General features: G+C 43.0%; 1 protein-coding gene across 4 annotated transcripts in view; it reads right to left on the bottom strand.

The window, feature by feature from the left end:
• Window positions 1-26,069, bottom strand: part of PBLD (phenazine biosynthesis like protein domain containing) — a gene marked incomplete at its 5' end in the record, with an annotated part of 40,178 nt that overhangs the window by 1,502 nt on the left and 12,607 nt on the right. For 2 of the 4 annotated variants that reach the window (XM_083363236.1, XM_083363235.1), the window contains 7 exons: window positions 1,560-1,738; window positions 3,533-3,621; window positions 5,946-5,975; window positions 6,060-6,169; window positions 6,258-6,353; window positions 18,691-18,790; window positions 20,421-20,504. In XM_083363236.1, the coding sequence (XP_083219362.1) occupies window positions 1,560-1,738; window positions 3,533-3,621; window positions 5,946-5,975; window positions 6,060-6,169; window positions 6,258-6,353; window positions 18,691-18,790; window positions 20,421-20,504 (688 nt within the window). Of the gene's footprint in view, window positions 1-1,559; window positions 1,739-3,532; window positions 3,622-5,945; window positions 5,976-6,059; window positions 6,170-6,257; window positions 6,354-18,690; window positions 18,791-20,420; window positions 20,505-26,069 lie in introns of those variants that run through there. The other 2 variants (XM_083363238.1, XM_083363237.1) reach the window with 2 other exon arrangements.

Below are 26,069 nucleotides of genomic sequence, written 5' to 3'. Positions count from 1 at the left end.
TTGTGTCAGACAGACTTTTAATCTAACACCTTCAGAAGGCATCTGAACCGAAGGGCTGTTAAAGACTACAATACATAATAGTACTATTGCCCATTTTCTGTTACTCATTTTAAGAATTGATTAGACTTCCCAGACACCCACTTATTCATAACTAAGTAGTAGAGTTGGGCAATGCTTCAGATTCAGTTTCGCAGTTGTGCTTTGGAACACCCAGGGACATGCCTGCAGCCCTCTCTGCAATTCATTAAAACTGCCATGTCTTTCTCCAGGATCATGTGACTACTGCACGGGGTAAAAATGCTGGGAAACACATGGTGGCTTTAAAGGGTTGCAGGCAGGAGTTACACTCAAACTTCTGTGCACTCCAAAATGCCTTTTCTGCATTATTTCCAAAATGCTGCACAGCCATACCATGTACATAGTAAAGAAAAAAAGCATAGATTATGTTACATCAAAAATTTGTCATCAAACAGTCCTAAGGCACACTAAAGATAGTAACAAATAACAGTATAATGGAATTAGAAGGGACCTTGGAAGTCTTCTAGTTCAACTCCCGATCGAGCAGGAGACCCTATACCAGGGGTGTCAAACTCAATTTCATTGAGGGCCGCATCAGCATTGCGGTTGCCCTCAAGGGGCCGGGTGGGTATGGCCTAGGTGGGCGTGGCCTACTGGGTGGGCGTGGCTAGAGTGCATATGGCCTACTGGGTGGGCGTGGCCAGCTCTACATCATTCGCACCAAGGGTGCCTATGGGGGCCTGGGCAGGAGTGGGACAGATCTGAGGGTCTCTGGCAGAAGGAGGGTCTCTGGGCCAGGGCCAAGGCAGTGGGGGGGCGTTCCCTCACTGTTTCCAGGATGGCTTCGCGGGCCGCATGAAACCACTTCGCGGGCCGGATCCGGCCCCCGGGCCTTGTGTTTGACATGTCTGCCCTATACTATTCCAGGCAAATGGTTGTCTAATCTCTTCTTTAAAATCTCCACTGATGTAGCACCCACAATTTCTAGAGGCAAGCAGTTCCACTGGTTAATTTTTCTCACTGTCAGGAAATTTCTCCTTAGTTCTAGTTGGATTTTTCCTTGTTAAGTTTCCATCAATTACTTCTTGCCCTGCCCCCAAGGTGCTTTGGGTTAACCCCCTCTTCTTTTTGACAGCCCCTTAAATATTGGAAGATTGTTCTCATGTCACCCTTAGTCTTTCTCTTTAGTCTAGACTTACCCAGTTCCTGCAACCCATTCATTGTATGTTTTATTCTACCTTTGTTGCTCTTACCTGCACCCCTTCTACAGTCTCAACATCTTTTTTTGTATTTTGATGGCCAAAACTGGATACAATATTCCAGTTAGGCAAACTAATTTATTCTGCACTGACTTTTATAGATAAAAATCTACTTTAGTAGTGGTTGCTTATGAAAAGTTATGTTTCCACACATGTTCTGTTCCTCTTACAGATGAAATATTACTTTGGGGCTTTGCTGCTATCTTGTTTTACTATTCTTAAACAAGAATTATTCACCTATATCTAATAAAAATAGAAAAAGCCCTCCGTACACAAACTTACCTGTGACAGGATCTTCAGAAACGCCATTCCATGGTGCAAAATAACGAGAGTAAAAATCATAGCTGTCATGATTTTCATGGCAATCTCCTTTAACTGTGATTATTACACCTTTGACTTTTCCAGTCTTGTCGGCCGACAAAAGACGTTGGGCATCCACTTTTAATTTCTCCAAATCATACCTTGGTGACAAACGTTCGTTGTTAAGGAGTCAAACAGAAGTCTATACACTAGAAAATGCAAAACTAAAAAAACCAGTGACAACAACAAAGAACGGAATGATATTGCATTTTTATTACTATAATACCAATGGTAATTGTAAGCTTTAGCTCTGACTGCTGGCACATTTTCCATGCAAAATATAGATTTGAAACCAAAATATTAAGCTTAGTAGAAATAAAAAGGCCAGTAATAAGAAGATTGTCCAAAACAAGATTCCTCTGTGTGGTATACGTTAAATAAGCAGTGTCCAATATTGGCAACCTGAAAGCTTGTGGACTTCAAGTCCCAGAATTCCCCAGCTAGCCAGGAGCTGAAGTCCACAAGTCTTCAAGTTGCCAATATTGGACACCCCTGCCCTAAATGGACTAGGAATCCCCAGAAAGTAGAATTCCCAACCAACTAAGGAGTGCCAGGTATAGTCCAAACAAGCTGGAGCAGGGTAAGCAAAGCAAAATTAACAGAGAGAGGTAAAAGGAAGGTTTCCTTCCCATAACTTGTGAGGATCAAAGAAATGAAGGAAATCAACTAAGGAAGGGAGACGAGACTTGTCACAGCATGCACAGTCTTACTGCGCTGAGAACCCAGGAGTAAACACAGCAAACAGTAGTCTATATTAAATGGTGGTTTATCTTACACTATCTACAACAGGGGTCTTCAAACTTGGCCCTTTTATGACTTGTGGACGTCAACTCCCAGAATTCCTCAACCAGCATGCCTGGCTGAGGAATTCTGGGAGTTGACGTCCACAAGTCATAAAAGGGCCAAGTTTGAAGACCCCTGATCTACAATATCATATACCAGGCAGGAACAATATACATACATGTGTTAATACAGCAGTCTCCAACACACAACAGTTACAGCAGGAATACAGAAGAAAGAGAACACAGCAGAGCCTTCCTTTTATACAAAGGCTCTTAAAGAGACACAGAGCCAGCTGGCTCTTAAATGGACATAAAAGGTAAAGGTAAAGGTAAAGGTAAAGGTTCCCCCGCACACGCGTGCTAGTCATTTCCAACTCTAGGGGCCGGTGCTCATCTCTGTTTCAAAGCCGAAGAGACAGCGCTTGTCCGAGGACGTCTCCGTCATCATGTGGCCGGCATGACTAGATGCCAAAGGCACACGGAACGCTGTTACCTTCCCACTGTAGTGGTCCCTATTTTTCTACTTGCATTTTTACATGTTTTCGAACTGCTAGGTTGGCAGAAGCTGGGACGAGTAACAGGTGCTCACTCTGCTACGCGGCACTTGCGATTTGACCCGCCAAACTGCCGACCTTCTGATCGACAAGCTCAGCATCCTAACCCACTGAGCCACCACGTCCCTAAATGGACATAAACCCTGCTGAGTCATTCCCATCATTACATCATACATTACATCAGCTGCTTAGCTTCTTAATCATTACCTTGACACTCCTCCCATTTAAAGCTAAACAGCTGTTAACCCAAATGCTTTTACACACTCTTGATGCACAGTCATAGACTCCATTTCTCTGTCCATAGCCTCCTTCCATTTATCCTGGTCTACTTGAGGCAATGATAACATCTCTTGGTAATTACAGGGTTCATAGCTTACACTATACACTCTAACCCCACTTGCTGAGAACCGATCAGGAGGTACGCCTTTATTACTATGTTCAGACTTCCTTGGTATCATCTGTTCCTGTGTTTCTGTTACTTCTGTCTTTACCTCAGGTCTATCCTCTTCTAAATTTACATGCAATCATTTAAAGAAATGTGCAGTTGAAATTCATATACCTTTTATACACCTCACTGAGACAGATAAGTAGCTTTTTTGTGTCAGGAGAATAACGGACCTCTTGAACGTTCATATCCTCCACTGCTGCCTAGTGATAAAATAGGACAGAATAAGCCAAAGAGAGCTACCATATTTTTCTCATGTCCACATAGCAAACGTTTCTCCATTAGTCATTTTACTCTAATGAAGAGAAGGACTAGGGGTGACATGATAGCAGTGTTCCAATATCTCAGGGGCTGCCACAAAGAAGAGGGAGTCAAGCTATTCTCCAAAGCACCTGAAAGCAGGACAAGAAGCAACGGATGGAAACTAGTCAAGGAGAGAAGCAACCTAGAACTAAGAAGAAACTTCCTGACAGTTAGAACAATTAATCAGTGGAACAACCTGCCTCCAGAAGCTGTGAATGCTCCAACACTGGAAGTTTGTCTGAAATGGTATAGAGTTTCCTGCCTGAGCAGGGGGTTGGACTAGATGCCCTCCAAGGTCCCCTCCAATTATTATTATTATTATTATTATTATTATTATTATTATTATTATTATTATTATTATTATTAATTATTATTATTATTATTATTATTGCCAGAAGTTGTTGTTGTTGTTGTTGTTGTTATTATTATTATTATTATTATTATTATTATTATTATTATTATTACAACTTCTGGCAACACCAGTTTTGCCCCACCAACCAGAGGATCCGCAAACATATCAGGAAACTTTTTAATGCCAGTAGTACGACAGAGAATGAGGTGGCTGGATGGAGTCACTGAAGCAGTAGGCGTGAGCCTAGATGGACTCCAGAAGATGGTAGAGGACAGGAAGGCCTGGAGGAACATTGTCCATAGGGTCGCGATGGGTCGGACACGACTTCGCAGGTAACAACAATAACAATTTATTTTTTTTATTTTTATCCCATTTATATCCCGCCCTTCTCCGAAGACTCAGGGCGGCTTACAATTTAAGCACAAAGCAATGTGCTTAGCAATAGCCTTCATTCTATGTATATGCCTGCTTATTAGGGCTTTCGCCCGCCCCCCAAGCGGCATTATTACAAAGTCAGCTTATTGCCCCCAACAATCTGGGTCCTCATTTTACCTACCTCGGAAGGATGGAAGGCTGAGTCAACCTTGAGCCTGGTGGGACTCGAACCTGCACTAATTGCAGGCAGCTGGTGTTACGTATGGAGGCATTAGCCCACTGCGCCACCAAGGAACAGAATAACAGAATAACAGAGTTGGAAGGGACCTTGGAGCTCTTCTAGTCCAACCCCCTGATCAGGCAGGGAAACCTTATACCATTTCAAACAAATCGTTGTCCAATCTCTTCTTAAAAACCTTCACTGTTGGAGCATTCACAGCTTCTGGAGGCAAGTCGTTCCACTGGTTAATTGTTCTCACTGTTAGGAAATCTCTCCTTAGTTCTAGGTTGCTTCTCTCCTTGACTAGTTTCCATCCGTTGCTTCTTGTCCTGCCTTCAGGTGCTTTGGAGAATAGCTTGACTCCCTCCTCTTTGTGGCAACCCCTGAGATACTGGAACACTCACAACATGTCACCCCTAGTTCTTCTTTAGAACTGGATTTAGAGGTGTTTGTAGAGCGTGTTTCAAAAGGCAAGATGGGATTGAAATAGTTTGATCAAGGCTTTGCCTTTTGTGCATGTGTGTGTTTGATACATGTGCAGAGCTATAATTGCCTTTTGGACATATCCTGCGTGTTATGTTCGGATTGACGAGCACACACAGCGAGGTTGGGTAACAGTAATGTTTTTTCAATACACATGCGGTCAACTGGGGATCCCTGTCCGGGTGGCCATATATACGTCCAACAGCCGCTTGACGCTAACCAATCCCCAGCCAGGAATCTCCTGCCAAGAAAACAACATCCAACCCCTGCTCGGGGATTTCCCGCTGATGGAAAACCACTCCCCTGCTAATCTGCCGACACAACACTGCGGACACCCTTGGCTGACTTCTGTTGCTAAGGAGAAAGATTCCATGTAGAATTTTTATTCACTGTTTTGTTAAAAGTGAGTGCACTTTCTGGTAAGGTACCCAATGCAAAGTAGCATGGAATATGTATATAGATCCACCCAGGGAAAATTCTAGAAATGCATTAAAAAGGGAGACCAATCATAGCCATAATATTTATATTAACAGCACCATCCACATGCATTACAAAAGGGGTGGGATTTAGATGCAATGCCTCACCCACCATCTTACAGGTTTTGACCCTGAATTAGCGGGTTTTAGATTAGGCTTTTAATATTTAACTTCCCACTTTGTTTGTACCATATTTAGACACTGTTTTTATTTAGTTTGGGGATCAAATCTCACATATAGGAAGAATTTGATAGTGAGCAAGCCTAAGGTAGCCTTTATGGCGATAAATACAATGGGGGAAAAAGCTGTGCAAATTACCTTTACCAACTCTTCTACTTCCTGGAAATCCTAGAAATATGAAAGCAATATTAAAATCATGCGTGCCTTTCACTTTTAAAAGGAAATGCTCAAAAGGTACCAAGTAAAGCCAACCTGTGGATAAGTGAAGTAAAGTGGCAGATCCAAGATAATCTCATCTCCTGCTTGCCTGGCCTTTAATTCTCCACTAAGAGTTATGAAAGTGAGGGTGGGGTTCACATTTTCTGTTTTTAAAATCAGAAATGCACAACCATCAGGATGGTTAAAAAACATGTATTGTGTCAAACTATGAATGGTTAAATAACCACTTACTTTTATGGAATAACACAGCAGCAGATGCAAGAGTGGCATGGCCACATAGCGGGACTTCATTTGTAGGTGTAAACCATCTTAATCCAAAGCATGAACCTGAAAAAGGGTGCACAATAATCACACTTTATTGGAGATCATATTTCAACAGCAGAAAAATTAAACAAGGAACCTAAAAGGGTACAAGGAACTCAGAAAACTCAATGTTCTTTTTTAAAAAAAGTAGAAAAATACAATGAAGAAAATGAAAAAGTGATTCCAAGGTCATTTCTTTGGGGGGGGGGGGAACATTCTGAAAAACCTTCATATATTTAAAAAACGCCTCTAAAGCCATTTGGTAATCCACAAAGTACCTGCAGGAAAAGATCGTCCCCAAGCAATCTACTCTAAGCTATTTAAGATATCAAGGGTTAACTTTATAGAATTTAATTGGGCTACATAAAAAATAATGAAATAACTTTATTTTTTTATTTTTTTATCAAATCTATACACTGCCCGTCTCACTTATGTCACTCCGAGTGGTTCATAACATGATAGGAGCCAGTCTCAGAGGAAAACCTCAGCATTGGGGGAGGGGGTCTTTGGGGCAGCCCTATTAAATTCTATAAAATTAACCCTTGATATTTTAAATAGTAGATCACTAACACTTGCATAAGTCATTGTTTGATATCTACAGCATTGCTTGAAATCTTCCACTGGATCCTTCCGGTGGCGGCGCGGCGCCGAAGACAGCCTTCCCGGGCTGCCCGCGGCTCAGCTGTTTGTTTTTTCGCCCGAAACAGCGCCGATCAGCTGTTCGGGCGAAATTGAAGCCCCCTCCTCGGGAGAAGAGGAGGGGGTGAGGCCCCAGGTAGGGGTAGAGTTCTCCGGGGCCGCCTGAGCTTGGAGCTTGGGCGGCTGAAGGATTGAACTCCCCCGAAGCCTGGGTTGCTCCCAGCTGGCCGGCGTCTCTGCTCCGAACTTCTTGGAGCAGAGCCAGGCGTCTGCGAACCATCCCTGCCTGAAGAAAGGACTATGATTTAAAGGAGCAGGCAGAGCGGTACAAGAGGCAAAGGTGAAGAGGATTATTTTACTATACTCTCTAGCTTGTTGGACTTTTTAAACTTTAAGTGAAAGTGCGTCATAATTGAGGACTAAAAGATGGCGGCGAAACCTCCCCCTAAAACTCTTCGGAGCGGTGGATCCTCGCCGGTGCAACAATCATCACTACAGGCGTTGCACCCTCCTGAAGCGCTGACATCGAAGGACTTACGAGATGCTCTGGATAAACTTTTGGAATCAATCAATCAATCAATGGGTGATAAATTTGCACAGATGGAGGAGAAATTGGAGAAATTGGAGGAGAGAATGGAAGAGAGGATGGAACAGAAGTTCAGCGTGATGAAGGTAGACATTTTGTCTTCAGTGCATAAAGTGGCGGAATGTGTGGAAGAATTAGATGAAAAAATGGATGATCTGGCTCAAAGGAATGCTATATTAGAAGTAAAAGCACGGGAGAATGAAAATGCAAGAGACAAAGTGGAAAGGGAGTTAAGCCTAGCCCAATATTACCAGATGCAGTTTGCTGTCAGAATTAGAGGTTTAAAAGAGAATATTAAAGAAGATTTAAAGCAGCTGATCTCTGAGGCTCTCGAAGTGGTATTAAACCAGCCAGTATCTGAAATAAGAGCAGCTATGGATAAAGTGTTTCGGGTGAATTCATGGATTGCCAGACAGAGAAAGTTGCCTAGAGATGTGGTGGTTTATTTTGCAAAAAGAGAGATTAGAGATCAAGTTATACAAGCTGCCTATGATGCTAAAGTGGTGATTGCTGAACAAGAAGTCTTGGTTTTAAAAGAAATTCCTCCAAGGATTTTAAGGGGAAGGAAGGACTATACATTTCTCGTGCATGAGCTTAAGCAAAGAGATATAAGGTTCAGATGGGAGATTCCAGATGGGCTGATGGTGATGCATGAAGGTAAAAGGTATCGGCTGATTACTGTGAAGCAAGCGCGTGATTTCTACAATAATGTCTTAAAAGCAACCCCATTAACACTTCTGGAAGCTGGAAAGGGATCTGGAGAAGGAGAACATCAAGAGGATGAAACAGAGGAAAGTGGTGCTGGAGGAGATCAAGCTACAACTTCTTTGGATGATCCTAGAGAGCAAAGAGTAACGCGTGCTGCTTTAAAACGAGCAAAGAAAATAAAAGAACAAGATCAGCAAAAGTCTTCAGATTCTTCACAACGTACATATAGTCAAGCTGTGGGAGGAGCACGGCCTAAAGAAGTTAGTCCTATCAAAGCTGTGGTCCAAGAGCTTTTGGAGGATATGCATGGCAACTAAATTTCTAACCTGGAATGTTAATGGACTAAATTCACCGCAGAAGAGGAAGAAAGTTTTTCAATATTTAAAACAATTTAAGATAGATGTTATATGTTTGCAAGAAACGCATATTAGAGTTTTGGATCAAAAGCATTTATTGAACTCGAGACTGGGTACTCAATTTGTTGCCTCTGCAGAGAATAAGAAAAATGGAGTGGTTGTTTATGTTAAAAGTGCCTTAACAGCAGACTTAATTGAAGCAGATAAGCATGGAAGATATGTTATGATTGAGCTGTTGTTAGAAGGTAAAAAGACGCTTCTAGTTGGATTATATGCACCTAACCAACAACAAGCTGATTTTTTTAGCTTACTCCACACAAAGCTTACCCAGTTGGATTATAAATCTTTTATTTTTATGGGAGACTGGAATGGTGTTTTGGATGTACAGTTGGACAAGGCTGGAGCTTTTAAGCGCATTCCAAGTCATGCTAGACTGCCTAAATCTTTTTTTGAAATGAAGGATGACCTGGAATTGCGAGATATTTGGCGTGAGAGACACTTGCAGGAGAAGGATTATACTTTTTATTCTGACAGACACCAATCTTTTTCGAGGATTGATTTTATTTTGTTGACTAATGATTTTTTTTTTGAGAACTAAAAAGGTGAAGATTTGTGCAAGAACTATTTCTGACCACAGTCCAGTTTGGTTGGAGATTGATAAGGAGAAAAGAGACAGGCGCTCGTGGCGCGTAAATGAGAATTTGTTTAGAAATCAGAGAAATGTGGAAGAATGCAAACAGCGGATGAAGGATTTTTTTGAGATTAATATGAATAAGGGTACCTCTATGGACATGGTTTGGGATGCTAGCAAGGCCTATATGAGAGGGGTGTTGATATATATGAATAATAGATATAGACGTGCAGTGGAAACTAGAAGGAAAGAACTGGAGAATGAAATAAAGGAAAAAGAAAAGGCTTTGATTTTGAATCCAGAGGATGTGAAGATCAAGGAGGCTATTAGACTGCTAAGAGGACAATTTGATAAATTAATGGCAGATCAAGTGGCAACCAATCTGCGGTTTGCTAGGCACAATACTTTTTGCAACGCTAATAAACCAGGCAGATGGTTAGCTTATAGACTGAGGAAAAAACAAAGGGCCTCTAATATAGATAAGATTGAGTATAAAGGAAGGGTTGTGTTTCAACAGAATCTTATTAAGGATGCTTTTGTGGATTTTTATTCGAAATTATATACTAAAGAGGAAATTAATGTAAAAGATATTGATATATACTTGGAGAATGCTAGCATCCCGGTTCTTACGCAAGTACAAAAAGAGGGGATTAATCAACTGATTACAGAAGAAGAAATTCTTACAGCAATTAAGGAACTGAAGGTGGATAAAGCACCAGGCACGGATGGCTTGACTGCGGCCTATTATAAAAATTTACAATTTGAGATGATAAAGCCGTTAAAGGAACTGTTTCAGACAATTCAGAGGGGGGGAAAGGTGCCACCGTCTTGGAGAACAGCTTTTATCTCTTTGATTCCGAAGGAAGACCAGGATGCTACTCAAGTTAAAAATTACAGACCGATATCGCTTTTAAATACAGATTATAAGATATTTGCTAAGGTTTTGGCTAATAGACTGATGAGGGTTCTGCAACAGGTGATTCATGGGGATCAAACGGGGTTTATTAGTGGTAGGCAAATGAAAAATAATGTGAGACATATAGTTGATGTGTTAGAGTTTTTGGAAAGGCACAACCAGATCTCTGCAGCGCTAATCTTTTTAGATGCTGAAAAGGCCTTTGATCAATTGAATTGGCAATTTTTGTTGAAAGTTTTAGATAAAATGGATTTTGGGGAAAAAAATTTACAGCCGATTAGGGTATTATATCAAAAACAAACTGCCCAAATCATAGTTAACAATAGCCTGACAGCAGCATGTAATATTGAGAAGGGCACAAGGCAAGGGTGTCCGTTATCGCCCTTGTTATTTGTGTTAACATTAGAGATACTATTGGTTAAGATTCGGAACTCGGAAAAAATTAAGGGGATACAAGTTGGAGATCAGGACTATAGATTGAGAGCATTTGCAGATGATCTGGTTGTTACAGTGACCCAGCCAGAGAACTCTGTTGTGGACCTGATGGAGATAATAACACAATATGGGAAGGTTTCTGGATTTAAAGTAAATACACAGAAAACTAAAATTTTGGCTAGAAATATGACAGTTTCACAGAAGGCTCTCTTAGAAGGATTAACTGGATTTGAGATTGTCAAAAGGGTTAAATATCTGGGGGTGATTTTGTCGCCCTCTAATACAAAGCTATATAAAAATAATTATGAAAAACTATGGGGGAAAATTCAAAAAGAATTGGAGAGTTGGCAAAAATTGCAATTGTCTTTGTTGGGACGGATTGCAGCAGTGAAAATGAATGTCCTGCCCAAATTTTTATTTTTGTTTCAAATGATACCGATTCTTAAGAAAGATTCTAACTTGGAGGAATGGCAGCGTGGTATCAATAAATTTGTGTGGGCAGGGAAAAAGCCACGAGTTAAACTTAAGATTATGCAGGATACTCGTGAGAGAGGTGGCCTTAAATTGCCTAATTTTAAATTATATTATGAAGCTGCTGCATTAGTAGGAATAAGTGATTGGATTAATTTGATGCAATTGAGGTTATTAAATCTTGAGGGCCATGATTTGTTGTTTGGCTGGCATGCATATTTGTTGTATGATAAGAAGGTAGATACTGTGTTTAGGATGCATATTTTAAGACAGGCATTGCTGAGAGTTTGGAAGAAGTATAGACATAAGCTAAGCAGCAAGATACCATTGTGGGCAATTCCAAAACACGCAATAGAAAATATACATGCTGGTTTCAAACATGATGTGACTACGTACAAGGAAATTTTAAGCCTGGAAAGGAATGTTTGGTGTTTGAAATCATATAGCCTCTTGCGAGAAGAGAAGGTTGTTCAAACTTGGTTTCAATATATTCAATTACGGGCCAGGTGGAAAGAAGACCAGAAAAATGGATTTACAATGACTGATGAAAATTTGATAAAGCAGATTAGAAATCAGGGACCAGCACATATTAAACGGATATATCTTGCATTGATAGAGATTGACTCGGAAACAGAGCTTGTTAAGGATTGTATGATAAAATGGGCCCAAAACATCCAGGAAGTTATTACAATGGACACGTGGGAAAAGATTTGGGTGAGGAACGTAAAATTTACTCAAGCTCAAAATCTAAGAGAGAACTTTTACAAAATGTTTTATAGATGGCATCTAGATCCTAAAAAGCTTGCAAGTATGTATCCGAATTATCAGCCTAAATGTTGGAGGTGTGGTGATGAAGATGCAACATATTTTCATATATGGTGGACATGTAAGAAGGTTAAGGCTTTGTTCTGAACCAGCCAACTACCGGCCATGTAATAAGGCAAACCCCTGTTCAAACAGTAGAGACTGGAGAGGGTCTGAGGCTGCAAAGCGTCTGCCAAGATTTATTACTCAATTAACAGAACAAGAAACAAAAACACTGGAACTTGAATCCTCAAGCGGAAGGGTTGCTTTCAGCAACCAGCCCTTCCCCAAACACTCCTTTTATTTAGAGTTCAGGGCGTGGCCTCCCTCTGCCTCCTCCCGAGGAGACCCGCAGCCTTTCTCTGCTTGGTCCTGCTCGACTGCCTCCTGCGTCGGGCGTCCTTGAACAGGGCCAGCTGTGGGTCATCATCCTCCGCACTATCGGGCTCACGCAGCTGAGAAGAGGGGCCCGGCTGGGAGCTCTGCCAAGCCTGCAAGCCATCATCAGCCGGTTCGTCTCCCTCCTCCCCCTCATCTGAGTCATCCGATACATCTGCGCTGGCTGCCGGACCCACAGGCTGGCCCTGAGTCACAACACTATCCCGCACCGCAGGGCCCTTCCCCCGGGTCTGCCGATCCGGATGCGGTCGGGATGGGAACTGTTCGTGAAACGCAGTCACCAACGCAGGGGCATGAACGGCGGTCGCGTCTTCCCATGTGAAGTCCTCCGGCCCGTATCCTTTCCACTCGATCAGGTACTGGAAGCGACCTTTCAGCCAGCGGGAATCCCTGATGCTGGCGACCTCGTACTCGGGGGTGCTGCCGCCATCACGAGGTCCTGATGGGGGAGGTTCGGCTTGGCGAAGTGGACAAGCCGGTTGTTCGGGGACCAACAAGGACCGATGGAAGACGGGATGCACGCGCAGGGAACGTGGCAGAGTTAAATGATAGGCGACCGGATTGATGACGGCCTCGACTGGGAACGGTCCAAGGTAACGGTGGTCCAGCTTCCTCGCCGGCCGAGTGGATGGTAGGTTCCTGGTGGACAGCCAGACCCGATCCCCCACCGATAGTGGAGGCGTATCCCTTCTCGACCGATCGGCGAACCTCTTGTAGTCGGCCTTGGCCTTCTCCAGCTGCCGTCGCACCAACCGATGGATCGCCTGTAACTCCGCCATGAATTCGTTCGCTGCCGGCTCCGGTGAGTCCACGGGAGAAAGGGGGAAAAACCGGGGGTGATAACCCACGTTGGCCAAGAACGGTGTCATCTGCGTGGAGGTGTGCTGCGAGTTGTTAAAGGCAAACTCGGCTATGGCCAAATAGTCCACCCAATTGTCCTGCTGCAGGTTAACGTAGCAGCACAGATACTGCTCTAAGATGCCGATGACCTTCTCGGTACCCCCGTCGGTCTGAGGATGATGCGCGGACGAGAGGCAAACCTTAATGTCCAACGCCCGCATCAACTCCTGCCAGAAGCGGGCTGTAAACTGGGCCCCCCTATCGGAGACGACTCTATCGGGAAGGCCGTGCAGCCGGAACACCTGTTGGATGAACATGCGACTAGTGGCGCGAGCTGACGGTAAGCCGCGACAGGGGATGAAGTGCGCCATCTTGGTCAACATGTCCACCACCACAAACACTGTCGTGAAGCCGGAGGATGGGGGTAGATCCGTCAGAAAGTCCATGGACACAGCCCCCCAGGGTCTCTTGGGTGTTGGCAAAGGCTGCAGTAAACCAGGCGGGGCCCCTGTCGCTGACTTGGCCTGCCTGCATGGGATGCAGGAGGTGACATAAGACTGGACATCGTGTCGGACTCGGGGCCACCAGAAGGTACGGGAGACCAGGTTCAGAGTCTTGAACAGGCCAAAATGCCCCGCAGCCGGGTTATCATGACACTGGCTGAGGACGAGACCCCTGAGTGGCCCTCCTGGAACATAGAGCCGGTCACGATAATACAGGAGTCCATCCGTGACCGACCAAGGCGAATCTGGCCCCACCTCTTCCTTCCGCTGAGCCACCCACGCCTCCTGCTGCTGCGCCTCCCGGATCCGAGCCCGTATATCCACCGGCTCCTGTACCGCAGCAAAAGACTCGACGGGGATCACTGTCCTGGGCGGAAGCTTGTCTTCCGCTCGGGTGTACTCGGGCTTCCTGGACAGAGCATCTGCTCTCTGGTTGTGCCCGCTTGGTATGTACCGCACCCGGAAGTCAAACCTCGCAAAGAAGAGGGACCACCGGATCTGGAGTTGGTTCAAATTCCGAGCGGTCTGCAGGCTTTCCAGATTCTTGTGGTCCGTCCGGACCTCGATTTGATGCCGCGCCCCCTCCAGATGATGCCTCCAAGCCTCGAACGCCACCTTGATGGCCAGCAGCTCCTTCTCCCAGATGGTATAGTTGCGCTCCGAGGGATTCAATTTCCGAGAGTGATACGCGCAAGGGAAAAGGGTACCGTTGGGCGTCGCTGCCTGGAGTAACACGGCCCCAATGGCAATGTCGGAGGCGTCCGCCTCCACGACAAACGGCCGTTGCGGGTCAGGATGCTTCAAGATGGGCTCCTTCATGAAGGCGTCCTTCAAAGCTTGGAACGCCTGTTGTTCGGGGGCGTTCCACTGGAACCGAGTCTTCTTCTGCAGGAGCCGGGTGAGGGGGGCTGTCAAGGCAGCAAAGCCAGGGATGAATGTTCGATAGTAGTTGGCAAATCCAAGAAGTCGCTGAACATCCTTCACGCGACGCGGGGGTTGCCAACTCTGCAACGACTCAACTTTACTCGGTTCCATGGCGATGCCCTCAGGAGAAATGCGGTGACCCAGGAAATCGATGGTCACCTGGTAGAACTGGCACTTCTCCAACTTGGCAAACAGCCGATGTTTCCGGAGGCGCTGCAGGACCTGACGGAGATGCTGATGATGCGCTTCACGCGACGGGGAGTAAATCAGGATGTCGTCCAGGTAAATCACGACAAACTGGTCCAACAGATCCCGAAAGATATCGTTCATAAAATGCTGAAACACAGCGGGGGCGTTGGTCAGGCCAAACGGCATCACCGTGTACTCGAAATGTCCATAGCGAGTACCAAACGCCGTCTTCCACTCATCACCCGGCCGAACCCTGACGAGGTTGTAAGCTCCACGCAGGTCCAGTTTCGTGAAGATCTTAGCCTCCCGGAGTCGGTCCAAGAGCTCGGGGATGAGGGGCAGCGGGTAGCGGTTACGCACCGTGATGGCGTTGAGTTTCCGGTAGTCACAGCAAAGCCGTAACTCACCCGACTTCTTTTTGACGAAGAGCACGGGCGCAGACACTGGCGAGGACGAGGGCCGGATGAAACCACGAGCCAAATTCTTTGTCAGGAAGTCCCGCAATGCAGCCAACTCGGGCTCCGAAATGGAGTACAAATGCCCCACTGGGAGAGGCGCATCAGGGACTAGATCAATGGAACAGTCATAGGGCCTGTGCGGGGGTAATTGGTCCCCCTCTGACTCGCTGAACACATCAGCAAAGTCGGACAGTTCGGGAGGCAAGGAAACCCCTGAAGAACCCTCCACCTGGCCGGCACAGATATGGCGGGTGTGGTCCACGCACTGCAAACTTGGGAAGGTGACCAAGTTCTGAGACCAATAGATCTGTGGATCATGCGCCCGGAGCCACGCCAGTCCCAAGACCACGGGGAAGTGCAGATCCGAAGTGATGTAGAACTGGATGGCCTCCACATGGGAACTGATGGCCATACACACTGGTTGCGTGGCGGCCGTAATAGGCCCGGACAGGAGCACTCGACCATCAATAGTCTCCACTAGCATGGGCGGATCCACCGGACACTGGGGAACAGCCCATTTGGCTATGAAGGCCGAGTCCATAAAGTTAGTGGTAGCCCCAGAGTCAATTAAGGCATGGACCGGAATCCCCTCTGGCTTGCCAGGAAGGATCAGACGTGCCTCCAAAATCAAATGCCGTGGAGGTTCACAGGCACCGTCGGAATGGCGTCGCTCGGCGTGGTCGTGGTGGGTCGCCCGATCTATCACACTGTCTAGATCGGGCTCGGGCCATTTCCCGACAGCAAAGCAGGGGACTTTCTCAGGGCCGGCTTGGTCACTGATGCCCGCTGACGCTTCTTTGGGCAAGAAGCAGCCAAATGTCCAGGGTCCCCGCAGTAAAAACACAACCCCCCCGATCGTCGTCTGTCCATTTCCATCACCGATAGACGGGACCTGGCGGCACCCAGCTCCATTGGCTCCTCCCTCTGGACTGGGGGCACACGCTCAACAGGAGCGGCAGGGGTCTGTGGGGTGGCACGGCGACTCTTTCGCTGCTGCAGCCGGGCATCGATCCGCAGACAAAGATGGATCAGCCCATTCAGGTCTGAGGGAATGTCCACGCGGGCCAGCTCATCCAACATCTCCTCCGACAAGCCATCCTGGAAGGCATCCACGAGCGCAGCCTCATTCCAGGCGGAATCCTGGCTAAGCAGCCGGAAATCGATGATATAGGCCTGTAGGGGGCGCTGACCCTGCCTCAAAGCTTTCAGGCGTCGGGTGGCAGTCTGCGCCTTAATCGGGTCCTCGTACATGAGGCGCATATGGTCACAAAACCCCCCAAAGTTATCCAACAAAGGGCTAGGCTGTGCCAGCAGAGGCGTGCCCCAACGAGCTGCATCCCCCGACAGAAGTCTCAACACGAATCTTTCAGCAACCAGCCCTTCCCCAAACACTCCTTTTATTTAGAGTTCAGGGCGTGGCCTCCCTCTGCCTCCTCCCGAGGAGACCCGCAGCCTTTCTCTGCTTGGTCCTGCTCGACTGCCTCCTGTGTCGGGCGTCCTTGAACAGGGCCAGCTGTGGGTCATCATCCTCCGCACTATCGGGCTCACGCAGCTGAGAAGAGGGCCCCGGCTGGGAGCTCTGCCAAGCCTGCAAGCCATCATCAGCCGGTTCGTCTCCCTCCTCCCCCTCATCTGAGTCATCTGATACATCTGCGCTGGCTGCCGGACCCACAGGCTGGCCCTGAGTCACAACAGGCTTTTTGGATAAAAGTCTGGTGGAATATGCAGAAGATTTTTAAACAGAGGATAAAGTTTTGTCCGCAACTTTTTTTGTTGGGAATAATTGCAGACGCTACAGTTGTGGACACCAAGCTGATGTTGAACTTAATTACGGCGGCAAGACTTTTGATAGGCCAATATTGGAAGAAAGAGGAACTGCCGACCATAGAAGAGTGGACTTTAAAGGTTTCCGACCTGGCAGAGATGGCGAAGATTTCGGCCTATTTGAAAGATCATTCGCAAGAACGTTATATTATGGAATGGAGAAAATGGATTGAGTTTATCCAGAACAAGTATAGGGTTAAGAAGTTTTATGTAGCATTCGAATAAGTCTTCTTTCCTTTTTTTTCTTTTTTATTCTAGTTTTTTATATATATTTAATATTGTTAAGGTGTGTCTTATCCTATATAAGCTAGAGAGTGATGGATTTTAGAATTTATAGTTGTTAGTATATGGTTGTTTATGATTGCCTTTTTATATATATATACCTTGTATTTAGCTCTGGGAAGTCGGGGGGTGGAGGGGGGTGGAGGGAGGGGGGGAGGGAGGGAGGTTGGGGGGAGGTAAGGGGGGAGCAGGGAGGGGGAAGGGGGTTTTTTTAAAGGAAAACTGTATTTTAAATCTTTTCAATAAAAAAAAAAAGAAATCTTCCACTGGATCTTATGATCTGTATAGGTCTATATCAGTGATGGCGAACCTTTTAGAGACCGAGTGCCCAAACTGCAATCCAAAAACCCACATGTATCGTCGGGTGCCAGGTGGGCGTGGCTCATTGGGTGGGTGTGGCCCATTGGGTGGGCGTGGCTGCGGTAGTAACAGCAGATTGGGTGGGACTAAAAAGTTCAATCAATTCCAACTTTGTGAGATTTTTTTTTCCCAAGAGAAGTTGAAATTGATTGAACCTTTTTTTTTGCACACGGCAGTAAAGGCCTAAAGCGAAAATTTTTTATAAAACCCAGCTGAAGGCCTAGGACTGGAGCGACGGCGCGCCTGCCCACAGAGAGGGCTCTGCGTGCCACCTGTGGCACCCGTGCCATAGGTTCGCCACCACAGGTCTATATGGTTTAATATTCATATGAATCTGCTGGGGGAGATCACTTGGAGTTTTTGTAGTAAGGTATAGTGGATCTTGTCCTACCACCCAACACCAAGGAAACAACCAGTAACCTTCAAGACCGCCATATCTCAAAAATGGGCACGATGAGGGAGAATAAGCTGAAATTAAACCTAAATAAGGTGGAGGCTCTGGTGACGTGGTGAAAACTAGAAGATTGTTTGATTAGGATTCACACATACACACCCCCCCAAAAGAGCAGATTTGCCTTTGAAGTTGTTACTGAATTTGCAGGTGTTAGCTGTTGGAAGGAGCATGTTATACAACATAGTGAATGGGCCTGCTGCTGATCAGACTTGGGGACCATCTGCCTTTACCACAACATTCTCTCCAATGAATAACCCTTGGGGGAAAAATGCAGAATTTGCAACTGGTGCAAACTGCAGTGGTCAGATGGTTACCTGGTCCGAGGAACAGGAGTCATGCAATATCTGTACAGAAAGAACTGCTGCTAATTTACGACTAGAGAATCACTTTCATTTGATTTGATTTGACAGCTATACCCACCACCTGCAATTTCTTGAACCACCTATGCATGCCATTCAGCTATAGGATAGATATTCACCTTCATTTCATAATCTATCACAACACCCGACTTCTTTATCAAAAGCGCCTCTAATAATTCAACTTTCAGCAAAGCTACATTTCAATATATGAATGATCATTTACTTTTGGTGAAGTCATCTGTGGGGTGCAGTTTTCTGATGAATGCTGTTTCTGAGAGGTTCATTTCTGCAGCAATTTTTTGATGCCAACCTTCTTCCAGCTCCTAAAATGAACAACAAATTTAAACTGATCTACAAATGCATTCCATGTCTTTTGTAGCAAGCATATCATGTTTCACTTTTTTATAAATATTTTGCGTTAAATGTACCTTATAAACAACACATTCTTCTTTACACACAAGGGAGATGACCATTTCTATCTCCCAATTCATTATTGAACAAAGAGATACAGAAGACCCATGAAAAAAAACCACTCATGATCCAGTTGCTTTGGGAAATGATGGTCTACCCAAATTACTGATGTGCTCTGTATCTATGGTGACCACATCTTCTTGGAATAAAATAAAGGACCGACTTCAAAAAGGGGCAAATCTGAAGGAGGTTCATAAGGAGCCCTAAAAATTAATTGTTTATGTTTTAACTTTGCTTTACAAAAGAACATTTGGTTTCATTAGTCAAAACCATGACAGATGCAGTGCATGCGTTTGGGGGACACAATCCAAACTGTGAGAATCAGAATAAAGCTAGAAGAGATCTTGGTACTGTGTCAAAATAAGTTTTAGACTATATTTCAGGAGTTAGGTTTGGGGGACACATCTGAAATGTTGAGAACACATGATCTCTCTCTCTTTCACACACACACACACACACACACAAAATGGCTGCCAAAGGTTAGCTAGGAACAAATGGACTGTCATGGCTGGTGTGACCAAACATAATGCACTCATTATACCCAAAGTATTCTGTGCTCCACCTTCTTTTTGATTTTTTTTGTTTCTGGGCACTAAATTGATTGTACTTACCACATGTAATAAATTTAAATAAACAAATATTTAAATATAAAACAGTCCCCCCCCCCATGTTCTGTTTCAAAAACTGGCTGTGAAGTTAGAGACTGCTCAACTCCTGTTTTTCTCCCCCTCCCACCCTTGTTAGTGTTGGACGTTCATTTTTCTGTTTTTGTTTTGTATTCTTGTTGACAAATGAAAATAAATCTGTTAAAATAAAAAAAAACTTTCAAGAATTCTGAACAGTTGAGGCAGGGACCTTAGAAGTGATACGTGGGCATCCGGGTGTTATCTTCAACAATTTATCAACTTAATTTTCTATTTTCAAAGCCCAGCAAAACAAAAGGATTATCCTGGTAACCGTAATGTACAGTATGTTTTTAATCGTCGCCATCTTGTGGCAACTTTGAAATGCAATACTTTATATTTGTTCTCTCAATTTTGTATAATGAGCCCACTGTCTATACAAAGTTGAGGCAACCTTTTTGGTTCAAAAGAAAGAAACTAACCTGCATAAACTTGTCAAAAAATTCCAGTTTTGACAGAACTGTGTTTTATCTTTGCAAAGCTTGGTTATAGATTATGCAAAGCTGTGTTTGTTTCAATTGCAAACCTTCCCAGAATACATACAAAATCTTTGACAATATACGGTGGCTTCATAAAATACTGGCAAAAGATTTTCCTGAGGGGAAACCTCCCATCCCTACCTCCACCTGTCACTTAAATAAGCAATATAGATCCTCTTATTGTACAAAGGATCAGTTAATCCTTTGTATACTGTAAACAGTTAAATAAATTCTAGTTAAAGGAAATGGCATTGCTCACAAATAGCAAAGATGTTGCTAGTTAGTTTTCTTTAAACTAAAGGAATTTGTTAAAAACTTACATCTTCAAGAAGACAAACAGCAGCAGGATTTCCACCAAAGGGCTGTTTGGTAAATGCATCAATTATGAAAATTGAAATCTTCATTTTCTTCCTGACAGAATTTTACAGGGCTTTTTAAAATGGGACTTTAGAATTTGCTGAGTCTCTCTTCTTGCTATTGCGGAAACGTCCAAGTTAATATTAAACTCAGTAAGTAGCAAGAAGCAGTAGTCTCTTATCTAAATTTATTTATTATTTATTTATTTTATTACATTTATATACCGCCCTTTCCCGAAGGACTCAGGGCAGTTTACAGGGTGATTAAAAACAAAAATACAAAAGTTAAAAACAGATTAAAAATTGATTTAACATTTTGCCTTCTGTACCTATTTCAGCAACTACACAAAGACTAAGCAATTTATGGCATTATTATTTACTATGGGGTTTTGAAGAGTTATTTTTGTTTATCTGAGTATGCGGTTGCCAGGACAATTGTGATTCTGTAAATTTACTCAGAAGTAAAACCTATTATGTTATTTAATGTTTCCATTACTTCAGTATCTATTCTATAGTATGATTTTTTTGCCATCCTTTAGGTGTGAAACACAACTGTGTCGGCATCTGGCAGCAGTTTCTATCATTTCAAAGAAAGAAATTTGTAAGGGCTCAGCTAACAAAAACTATAATAATTCATATTCCATCCCCAAACAACATTAAGAAAGCTGCAAAATATTGGGATCAAATAAGAATTTTGAGTCAGAAGATTTTAAAACTAAGCATACAGTTGAAGCTAGAGATTATTCCTTTTGGGGTATATAACAGTGGCAAGACTCCTATATGCACAAAGGTAGAAGGACTTACAGATACCTACAATGGAAGAATGGATAGTTAAGCCGATGGAATTGACAGAAATGATGAAACGGACAGCTTTGATTAAAGAAAAGACTGACCAATTGTATTTCTACCTAGAAACCACTTTTTGCAAAAAAAAACTGGAAGAAATGAAAGTGTGACTTTTGAATTTGATGATGAGAAACAAGGGATTAGAGAAATAATGTAGACTATTAGGAACTGAATTTGAAGTATTCTTTATTTCCAAACAAAGTTGGAAGTTATTCTTTTTTATATTTTCTTTTATCTTTTTAGTTTTGCACTTTTATCTTGCTCTTTTCCTAAATTTTCCTTTTTTCAATTGTTTTTCTTCTTGCTCAGTTATTCTTTTTCTTTTTTTAACTTCAAGAAAATTACATTATAAAAAAAAACCAAATTCCATCCCCAAACATAGAAAAATACAGGCAGTTGTGGTTTTGACTAGGTCGGGGTAGGCAACCTTGGCTGTTTTATGACTCGTGGACTTCAACTCCCAGAATTCCTGAGCCAGCCATTGGCTCAGGAATTCTGGGAGTTGAAGTCCACAAGTCATAAAAGAGCCAAGGTTGCCTACCCCTGGACTAGGTGAATGACATAACCTTCCCCTCCTTTCATCATTGCTTTTTCACCTGCTGTAGCCATTGTCTCCCTAACATTACATTAGCAGGACATCTAATTCACCTTTGAGGTCCATAATATCCCCATCAGAAAGCAAATGTGTTGGAAAATGTGAAGAGCATAATTGTGGGAGGTAAGGAGCATGGACTCCCATTGGCTTCTTGGTTTTCAGCTTTCCCTTAGATTTGTAATTCCAGTTCATCAAGAATTATTGCAAGATGCTAAGAAGGAGGGGGTTTGGGTTTACCTGATTTGAAACTGTATTTTGATGCTGGTTGTTTGGTTTGGCTAAAGGCCATGCATTAAGGTTTGGTTGGCATGGCATTGATTTTAAGAATCATTTTACCAGGCATGCTATTTTGAGAGTTTGGATTATATATAAAACAAGGTTCTCTATGAAGATGCCACTTTGGGTTTCCCCGCAAGAAGCCTTTTTTAGAAAAGAGATGGTGATGAGGCCAAACTGGTGGACCTATGGTAAAATAATATCTTTCAACCTGGGTGAGCCTACCCTCAAATCTAAGGAGGAGCTAGAATCAGGAGGTCATGTCTGCCATTGGTTTAAAGGTAAAGGTAAAGGTTCCCCCGCACATGCGTGCTAGTCATTTCCGACTCTAGGGGCCGGTGCTCATCTCTGTTTCAAAGCCAAAGAGCCAGCGCTTGTCCGAGGACGTCTCTGTGGTCATGTGGCCGGCATGACTAGACACCAAAGGCGCACGGAACGCTGTTACCTTCCCACCGCAGTGGTCCCTATTTTTCTACTTGCATTTTTACGTGCTTTCGAACTGCTAGGTTGGCAGAAGCTGGGACGAGTAACAGGCGCTCACTCTGTTACGCGACACTCGGGATTCAACCCGCCAAACTGCCGACCTTCTGATCAACAAGCTCAGCGTCCTAACCCACTGAGCCACCGCGCCCCTGCCATTGGTTTACATATAAGCAATTGAAAGAAAGATTCAAGTTAGATTAAAAAAAATTATGGGTTTAATTTGGTTAAAAATGAATTGGAAAGCCTCCTGTGCGGTAGTGATGAACATATTATTGCTGAAGTTTACAAAATATTATTGAATTTAAATCTGGAAAATGAATAAGTAAAACATTGTATGATTCAGTGGGCAAGGAACTTGGGGCACAATATAATGCTTGAACAATGGGAAAATATGTGGAATAAAGGATTAAAATTTACATTAAATTATAATCTAAAAGAAAACTCTTACAAGATGACGTACCGTTGGTACTGAATACCAGACAAGTTATCAAAAATGTATTTCAAATGAATGTTGGAAATGTAAAGGCAAAGAGGGGACGTTTTACCATTTATGGTGGGCGTGTGATAAAGCAAGAAAATATTGGAGTAGGATTCATATGTTCATACAGAAAATTCTGTATAGAAAACCAGACTTTTCCCTTGGGGCTAATGGACAAAGATCTGGAAAAAAATGTATGGAACTTTGATATTGACAACAACAAGATTACTCTACGCTCAGAAATGGAAGACCTCATCAATTCTTACAATGGAGGAATGGTTGCAAAAACTGATGGAGCTAGCAGAGATGGCTAAATTGACTGTACTGATTAAAGAAAAGAATGCAAATACTTTTAATGCCACGTGGAAACCGCTTCTAGATTTTGTGCTTGAGATGGAAAAAAATGAAATTTTGATTGTGTGCTTTACCAATTAGATAGATTTGATGTTACTGAAATGGCTAGTCTATATATTATTTTGTAAAAGTAAAAAGTTGAGGTTTGAAGCTGATACTCTATTCTACAGTATTGCACCAAAGGAAGTCGGAAGTCAATGTCTTTTTTCCCTCTTTTTTATTCCCTTACCTCACTTCTCTACCTTTTCCCTTCCCCATCTTTCCCGCAATTTACTTTGTATTTCAATTGTATCGTGTATTATAAACTAATAAAACTTTTTTAAAAAGATTTGCAATCCGTTCACCTGCTATGTGAGATTTTATAAGAAATGCATGCAATTTTGAACAAGATTTTCTTTCCCCAAGTATAGTCACTGACTGTACACCTATAACAAGTTGTTAGCAACACTACACTAATGTTGCAATATTTGATTTACTATGTTTACTTCTACCTGTTGTTGAATATGATACATATTTTAAAAACAAAGCTTCTTTTGTGCTATAAGATACTATAAAAAGTATAATTACCCTCTTTCACTGTGCATACTAGTCAAAATATATGTTTTCAAGTCTCTGTGTGTGAGCACTTGTCCTACCTGGAAGACCAGGCATCATAATCGAACTTACGGTAATTATGAAATGAAATTTTTCATTTAAAATTCATGTTCACCACAAAGCTACCTATGAAGTTGTCATATTAAAGAAATAATATGTAATCATAAAAAAGAATTGATATACTTTGTAATTCTTGGAATTATCTTCTGATGGTAAACATGAAATAAGACAGATTTTTAAGTAAATGTGCACTGGGTGGTAAATGCATACTTAGTATTTCTATTCTAAGCTGATTTTGATATGAAGCAGAGCTCCTGATCATTGAGTTGCATTTCAATAATAAAATGTGTTACCTTAATAATGAACACATTTAAGTTTGCTGTCATATTGGTAGTCCTCGACTTACACTGGTCACCTAGCAACCATTTGAAATTATAACAGACCACCGCAAAGGTACTTAAAACCCAGTTCCAAAGTACCAATAGCTGCCCCCCTCCAGATATGAGACCATATGTCAGGTGTTCACCAACTGTTTTGCATTTATGGACATGTGGCACATCCTGCTGTCAAGTAACCTTTTATTATTTTGCTGAAAATTGGCATTAACTTCTATTTTTCACAAAAAATGGTCCATAGAAAATAATGGATTCACTTAATGACTATGGTATTCACTTTACAACTGCTATGTTATCTTAATGACCACTGCAAGAATGGTCATAAAATTGGGTCAATTGTATGACCATTAGGCCTTACAATCCTAATGGCTGGGCTCCGTTATGGTTGTATGTCAAGGACTAATTATACTTTGGAATATTGCATGTAAAAGTGATTTGCACACCCAGTCTAGTTACTGAAAGAAAAAGACATAATAAAATGATGTGGCTTTTGAATATATACATTATACCATCTGATGATTGATAAACGACACATAGACAAATAGAATTGTAAACTTGTCTGATATATTTTATGAACCCTTTCATACAGCTAATCGTATCATTTTGTTGTCTTTTTAAAGTTTAAAAACTGTAAACATCAAAATATATAACTTCTCAGAAGATCAAACTGTAACAAAATTAAAATCAAGCAATTATTACAAAGATAAGACTAAACATAAAACATACTGAAACCAACAAAACAAAGCAAATCTGGGATATTGCTTTGTGACTCTGTATAAAGGAGGAAAAGAATCTGCAATTAGTAAGTTACTTTTATATGGATATTGACAAATAGGAAAATTAGTTATTGATGTGAGAATCAGTACTCCACAAGAACACTAGATGAGCTATATTCTATGGCCTTTACCCTGCCCATCCTTTTCCTAAATCAATCTTGGCAACTCTGGGAGTTGAAGTCCACAAGTCTTACCAAGTTGCCAAGGTTGGGGACCCCTGGCCTAAATTAACAGCAAACAAAGGGAACTTAATCTGGGTCTTGAAAAAGAAAAGAATTTATGTAGAATTACTTCTTTCAGAAAACTGGCACATCCGTTGTTCAGGAAATCAAAACAGACTCGCAATCATGTCTGTTGGAAGGATTCACTGAACACAATACAAAAATAAAATCTAAATAGCTGTGCCTTACACGCTGGCAACACGGTGGCAACAACAAAAAGATTGGAAGCTGGCAGTATTTCTCAACCGCCGTACCTTTAAGACAGGGGTCTTCAAACTTGGCCCTTTTATGACTTGCGGACTTCAACTCCCAGAATTCCTCAGCCAGCGTGCCTGGCTGAGGAATTCTGGGAGTTGAAGTCCACAAGTCATAAAAGGGCCAAGTTTGAAGACCCCTGCTTTAAGAAGTATGGACTTCAACTCCCAGAACTCCCCAGCCAGCATGAGTGGCTCGAGAATTCTGGGAGTTGAAGTCCACAAGTCATAAAAGGGCCAAGTTTGAAGACCCCTTCTTTAAGAAGTATGGACTTCAACTCCCAGAACTCCCCAGCCAGCATGGGTGGCTCGAGAATTCTGGGAGTTGAAGTCCACAAGTC

Source organism: Vipera ursinii (assembly GCF_947247035.1).
Source record: "Vipera ursinii genome assembly, chromosome: 5".
Taxonomy (NCBI): Eukaryota; Metazoa; Chordata; class Lepidosauria; order Squamata; family Viperidae; genus Vipera; species Vipera ursinii.
This window is presented reverse-complemented; position numbering and strand designations above follow the sequence as displayed.